The 7,312-nt window shown below is 28.6% G+C and overlaps 2 protein-coding genes across 2 annotated transcripts; both read left to right on the top strand.

The window, feature by feature from the left end:
• The first annotated feature begins 144 nt into the window (after positions 1-144).
• On the top strand, positions 145-1,350 carry LOC106784626 (cytochrome P450 6k1-like). Its single transcript, XM_014744377.1, has 2 exons — positions 145-666; positions 798-1,350. Exons 1-2 carry the CDS (start codon positions 387-389, stop codon positions 962-964), a joined length of 447 nt encoding a protein of 148 aa, XP_014599863.1. The 5' UTR covers positions 145-386; the 3' UTR covers positions 965-1,350.
• Positions 1,351-3,960: 2,610 nt separating this feature from the next.
• Positions 3,961-7,115, top strand: LOC106784627 (cytochrome P450 6k1-like). The gene is given in 5 exon segments (XM_014744378.1): positions 3,961-4,920; positions 5,007-5,376; positions 5,466-5,649; positions 6,115-6,403; positions 6,526-7,115. Coding segments are annotated over 5 exon segments (1,530 nt in total). The 5' UTR covers positions 3,961-4,400; the 3' UTR covers positions 6,693-7,115.
• Positions 7,116-7,312: the final 197 nt, after the last annotated feature.

The raw sequence follows: 7,312 nt of genomic DNA, 5'->3' as shown, positions 1-7,312 counted from the left end.
TAATAGATGATAGATAATAATAACAATAATAATAATAATAAATAAAATTACAAATATGTATATTTTTATGAAATTATAATCATGCATATTCATTAGAGGATAAAAATGAAAAAGACTTTATCATTTCGTTGTTTTTAAATTAAATTATAAATAATTTTAATAATCATGAGACGATTGCATTATGCAATTATTTCATAACATTGCAATATGTTAGATCAATTCTATAACGTACAGGGGCTATTTTCCTATTTAATCAAAATAACGTATTCGCTAGAATAATATAGTGATAAAAACTTATCTCTTTCAGTTTCTGCTTTTCATTTTAGAGTGACATTCTGACTAATATTGATTATCCTATCATGTATGCATCCTTTTAGATAAATTCAATGACGTACATGGACATGGTCGTCTCCGAAACGTTACGAATGTATCCTCCATTAGGATTTTTGGATCGAGTTGCTATTAATGATTACAAAGTACCAGATTCTGATCTACTCATTGAAAAGGGTACTCCAATTATGATATCAATGATTGGTATGCATTACGATGAACAATACTTTCCTAATTCAAAAAAATTTGACCCTGAACGATTTAATAATGTTAATAAGAAAAACAGACCCGGTTACGTTTATTTCCCGTTCGGTGAAGGACCTCATATTTGTATAGGTAAATTACAACAAACCATGGTGTTATAAATACCATGTTTATAGTTGTTCTTTTGTAAAAATTGTGCAACATCTTTTTACTTTTTTTAATTAAATTAAATGCAATTAATAATATTATTTTCGTTTTTGTAGGTGCACGAATTGGATTATTGCAAGCAAAATTAGGGATTCTACATTTACTCAAACAACACGAATATTCTCCGTCCGAGCATACAACAATACCGATGCGTTTAAATCCAAAGGGTGTGACAGCAACACCAATCAATGGAATTCAGTTAAATGTTCGAAAATACATATAGAATGTTGCCTAAATATTTTAGAAGGATTTCCAATGTAATAATTATTCTAATGTAGATTTAATGATTTCATTTTTAAAGAAACCCAAAAATAATTAGATTAATCTGTTTCTCTTTTTCGATATAATTGGACATCGTCTTCTTCTGAATTGTTTTCTTTTATTCCACTTTTTTAGATGTTGTTTTTCTTCGTAATTCGGTACGATTATTTGTGATTAATGTTTGTGTATTGTGTATACAGTTTATTTCACTCGGATAATTTTCTTTTACAAAACAGATAAACCTGTCTACCTTATTAAAATTCAAGGATCATTTACATAAAGACATTGCTACAATATATTTTTTAATTACGACATCTTGCAATTAAATGGAATGATAGATACCATGTAGTCGACAGTATCGTATACTTTATTTACCTCGTTCTTATTGTGTGTGTATATATATATATATATGTGTGTGTGTGTGTGTGTGTTTGTAAGGTATGTATGTTTTTATGTGTATATTCCTGTTTGCTTATTTGTGTATGTACGTTTAATAATATTTGCACGTCTTAAATATTTTTTTCCATTTTCAAACATCATTTAATTTCATGCATATGCGATGATTATAATAATCTTCCAATACTTCTTATGTATATATTCAAACATGGATTTAAGTATCATCAAATTCATTCCATTAACTTCAAAGATTAAATAATTAATATTTCAATTTTGATGATATCGAGTTGTCCGGAATGTGATTTCGTCTATATTGATACTTAACTTTATACTCTACACAAGCTAATTATTGACTTTACGGCAACAGAAATTTCAGATGTTATTTGAAACTTTCTTGCGTCTGGATTTGTYCTTTGCATCGCATTAGAAATAAACAGTCAACATTTTCATTAAATTTAGCTTATTTTCTTTTGTTTTTTCATAATCATGAGTGTTTTATAAACAATATCAGTAAGGTAACGCAGTACAAGGAAAAACAGTTACATAAAATTTATGGAAAATTATCCAGTTGTAGGAAACAACAGCAGAATAAATGCGTTGACCGATGTTAATTGTCGTATAAAGAGACGAGAAAAAATTATCTGAAAAGTTGAATCCGTTAAATTCGACTGTTCACGATCATTTGAAAAATTCTCGCATTCAAAACATGAATAAAAACAATATTACTTTCCGAAYAACCTAATATATGATCGAATTCATTCAATTAGCCTAGAAATTTTTGATTATTAATATTTCAATTTTGAGGACAATAATTAATTCGGCGAGAAGACGAACTATTGTCGATGTTTCTTATCTTAACATTCATTGGCACAAGGGCGAATTAAACGACTATTAATTTTTTAATACATCCGTATTATCGAAATATTATCATCATTATTAGACAAAATATGTCGGTAATACATTTTATGCGGAGAATTATTACTGTCTCAATTTTATTTTGTTCTTCAATATTTTCTCCTTCTTTTCATTTTCCTCTTGCCCTTTTTTTTCTATTTGATTCTTTACGCAGACAGCTTCTCTAAGTAAACATCGTTATAGAATACATTAATAAAATATCGTAATAGTAACTCGCCCGCGAGCTTAGGTTAACAGTATTTTTTGTTTATTCCTCCTCTCTCTCTCTCCTTCTTTCTATTTTACTTTCCCTTTATCATTTAAATTATCCTTGAAGTCACATGGCAGATAAATATATGTTACATAATATGTATGTATATATTTATATTCATCAGTGTATGTTGCTACTTCGTGCAAGAAAACTGGTTTCTCCTATGCGTTTAGATTCCAGAGGATTGACATTAACTGCATTGGATGCAGTTTACTTAAACTTGAGTAAACTTGCAACATCCAATTAACGATGAATTTTTTAAAAGTCAAATTACCACATTTAATCTCATATGATACAAATACTGAAATTCTTAAACAGATAAAACCGACAAGATATTTATTGGGATATAATTCTAAAAAAAAGTGTTTATCCTTGCGATGATTAATATTCTATATCTCTAATGTAAATCAAATAATGACAATCATTAATAATAGTTTTGATACATCTTTAAAACATTTTTCCTCGTATAAATGAAATCTTTTTGTTCGAGAAACTAAATGTAAATGAATTCGAATTTTAATGTATTTCTTCTTTTACTTCTTTCTTTTAAAGAATAATTAAATGCATTTCACATTGACACATTAAATACAAGCGGTTATTTGTTTTTTTTCTTAATATTTTAAATATGTCGTAAGCAATGACAAATTTGGCATAAGGAAAGCGATCAAATAAAACGAACACATAATTTTTACAAACTCAATTGAAAAAAAAATCACAAGATTATCATATGATTACATTGAAATTAAAAATAACTGCCTAAACACCATTTTGAGAAAATAGATAAGTTTTTATAGAAATGATAATCGCTCTTATTTTATCGCAATTATTATTATATAGATATATATAGCCAAACTACTTTAATATTTATATAAGATAAATAAGTATTAATTAGGATCAATTTCAGACCGAATAGAAATCATTATTTCTATTGACATCTTGATTTGTAATTTAACATGAGAATTTTTCTCAAATCTAATAACATGTTGAAAGTACGCAAAAAAAGAAAATTACAAGATACTTTTGAAGAGAGACAACACGCATACGATTAAACAAGTAGAAAAATAACAATAAATTCAGATAGTCAACTGATAAATACATTCAAGAACTAGTTGTGTTATGAATAACAAATGCTGCAAAATTATTATTATGGAACAAAAGATTCTGATAATTAATATCAGAAAAAGTAGGGGGCCTTTCTCTTTGTCATGCGAATAATAAACCTAAAGTTTATCCATTAAAAAGATACGAACTAAAATGAAGCAACAAAAAATAAAAAAGTACAAGAATTTGTAGTCCCAAGTTAAACAAAAATTAAATAAAAAGTAAATTTATTTGAGAATAAGTAAAAAGATTTTTTAATGATTTACTTCGAGATCAATGATAAAAGTATAAAGATTTACGTCAAAATCAGTAAAAAAAAGTGTCGTGTTTCAAGTTAGAGTCGAGGAATAAGAATATTATYAATCATTATAGAATGACATGAAAGAAATTAACTACGACTTCAGATGCTTATTGTGCAGAAAGATACTGGAAAGGGAAACTATGAAGAGGGGGACATTACGTTAATAATATAAGTTCTATCGAACGCAGTGATTGCAACATGAGTTTCCGAAGACAGTTCACCAGTCATCATTACGAGGAGAAACTAATAGTTTTGTTCTTAGAAAAGTAGAATAAACGCGTGCAAAAAAAAAAATTTTATAACAATATTACAGTTTGTGAAATTATTTGTAAATTATTTATAAAATTATTGTGGAACATATTTTATAGTTGATGAGAGGAATTTTTGTTTATTATAAAATCTCAAGGACCGAAAAGAAATTGAAAAAATAAAAAAATGGCATTTGTGACACCATACTGGGGTCTCGACGGTATCATAATTTTTTTATCATTTTGGGTAGCCGCGTATTTTTACATGACGAGAAAATTTAAGTATTGGAAAAATCGTGGCATAACAGAAATCCCACCTGTTCCTTTTATCGGTAACTTTTGGGATTCGATTTTCATGAAAAAATCATCCGGGGAATTTGTAAAGGAATTGTACGATCAATCGAAAGGATTGCCCTACGTGGGTTTCTTCATTTTTGACAAGCCTTCGATTTTGATACGTGATCCCGAATTAGTGAAACTCGTTCTGGTCAAAGATTTCAATTATTTCTCAGACCGATATGCCTCACCTGACGTCCACGATCGTTTGGGTTACGCTAATTTATTTATGATGAAAAATCCTGGTTGGAAGGTTCTCCGTGTTAAATTAGCGCCGATATTTACGTCTGGCAAAGTGAAGTAAATGTTCGATTTCATGCTAGAAATCGGCACAGATCTCGACAAATATCTCGAATCTTTGAACTTGGGAGGTAAGAATAATTATAATTTAATATTTAAATAAGAGATTTTTCTTACGAGTTTATGACGATAAAAAAAATCGTTCGTTGTTCCACAGATAAAGAGAAAAATCTCGAAATGAAAGAAATTTGTGCAAAATTTACAACCGATTTGATCGGTACGACCGCTTTCGGTATTCGCGCCAATTCTCTGAGCAATCCTGATGCCGATTTTCGCAAATAYGGTAGAAAGATCTTCGACTACRACATWAAACGTGGCTTCGAMTTCTTGTCGATATTTTTTATCCCTGGAATCGTCAAATYGAYGGGGGCAACATTTTTCGGCAAAGAAGTGAGCAACTTTTTACGTACYMTCTTCTGGCAAGTCWTCRACGAAAGAATTGCTTCTGGTCWTAAGAGGAACGATCTGATCGATTTGWTGATCGAATTGAAWAACACTTACGGTGACCAAGATCTYGGCGGATTCAGYRAGTAAAATAAATGCGATATTACGATTYKGTATTAGARAACAAAAATAAAAACTATTCGAGAAACAACTTTTCATTACGTGTCTTAGAATTTAGCGGTGACGATTTGGTAGCACAAACAGCTGTCTTCTTTTCTGGCGGTTTTGAAACATCCTCAACGGTTATGGCCTTTACTCTTTACGAATTAGCACTTAATCAGGAAATACAGACAAAACTTAGACAAGAGATTCTGGATACTTTAAATGAAAATGACGGAAAAGTTTCTTACGATATGGTAAAAATTATTTAACAGTAGTTTTTTATATAATTTTGTTATCGATAATGATTAACTAAAACAGTTATAAGATATTATAATAGATATTAGATAAAAATATTAATAATAATGATAATAATATAAATAATAAATAAAATTACAAATATGTATATTTTTATGAAATTATAATTTTGCATATTCATTAAAGGAAAAAAATGAAAAAGACTTTATCTTTTTGTTGTTTTCGAGTTAAACTATAAATAATAGTAATAATTATGAAATGATTGCATTATGCAGTTATTTTATAACATTGCAATATGTTTGATCAGTTCTATAACGTACAAGTGCTTTTTTCCCATTAAATTAAAATTACGCATTCGCTAGAAAAATATAGTAATAAAAACTTATCTTTTTTAGTTGTTGCTTCTAATTTTAGAGTGACATTCCGACTAATATTGATTATCATATAATGTTTGCATCATTTAGATAAATTCCATGACATACATGGACATGGTCGTTTCCGAAACGTTACGAATGTATCCTCCATTAGGATTTTTGGATCGAGTTGCTACTAATGATTACAAATTACCAGATTCAGATGTAATCATTGAAAAGGGTACTCCAATTATGATATCAATGATTGGTATGCATTACGATGAACAGTACTTTCTTAATCCTACAAAATTTGATCCTGAACGATTTAATAATGTCAATAAGAAAAGCAGACCCGGTTACGTTTATTTTCCGTTTGGTGAAGGACAACGTATTTGTATAGGTAACAAACAATTGTGTTGCAACAACCATATTTATGGTTGTTCTTTTGTAATATCGTGCAATATCTTTTTTCTTTTTTTAATTAAGCTAAATGCAAATAATTAATTTTTTTCGTTTATGTAGGTTCACGAATTGGATTATTGCAAGCAAAATTAGGGATTTTACATTTACTCAAACAACACGAATATTCTCCGTCCGAGCATACAACAGTACCGATGCGTTTAAATCCAAAGGGTTTGACAGCATCGCCAATCAATGGAATACAGTTGAATGTTCGAAAATTCTTTTAGAATGTTGCTTAAATATGTTCGAAGGATTTCACACAAATGTAGTAATTATTTTAGTGTAGATTTAATGATTTCATTTTTAAAGGAACCTAAAAATTATTGGATTAATCTGTTCTTCTTTTTTGATATAATTGGACATCGTTTTCTTTTCAAATGTTTTCTTTTACTTATTCGCATTTTTAAAGATACACGAGGAAAATTCCACTTTTTTAGATTTTGTTTTTTTTCTTAATTCGGTACGATTATTTGTGATTTATGTTTGTGTATTGTGTATACTGTTTATTTCACTCGGATAATTTTCTTTTACAAAACAGATAAAACTGTCTATGTTATTAAAATTTAAGGATCATTTACATAATGACATTGCAACAATATATTTTTTAATTACGACATCTTGCAATTAAATGGAATGATAGATACCATGTAGTCGACAGTATCGTATACTTTATTCACCTCGTTCTCATTGTGTGTGTAAGTTCTGTTTGTGTGTTTGTAAGGTATGCATGTTTTTATGTGTATATTCCTGTGTGCTTATTTGTGTATGTACGTTTAATAATATTTGCACGTCTTAAATATTTTTTTCCATTTTCAAACATCATTTAATTTCATGCATATGCGATGAT

Source organism: Polistes canadensis, unplaced genomic scaffold (assembly GCF_001313835.1).
Source record: "Polistes canadensis isolate GaletaPanama2010 unplaced genomic scaffold, ASM131383v1 scaffold_38, whole genome shotgun sequence".
Classification (NCBI taxonomy): domain Eukaryota; kingdom Metazoa; phylum Arthropoda; class Insecta; order Hymenoptera; family Vespidae; genus Polistes; species Polistes canadensis.
The sequence above is the reverse complement of the archived record's forward strand: the minus strand, read 5'-3'. Positions and strand labels throughout refer to the sequence as shown.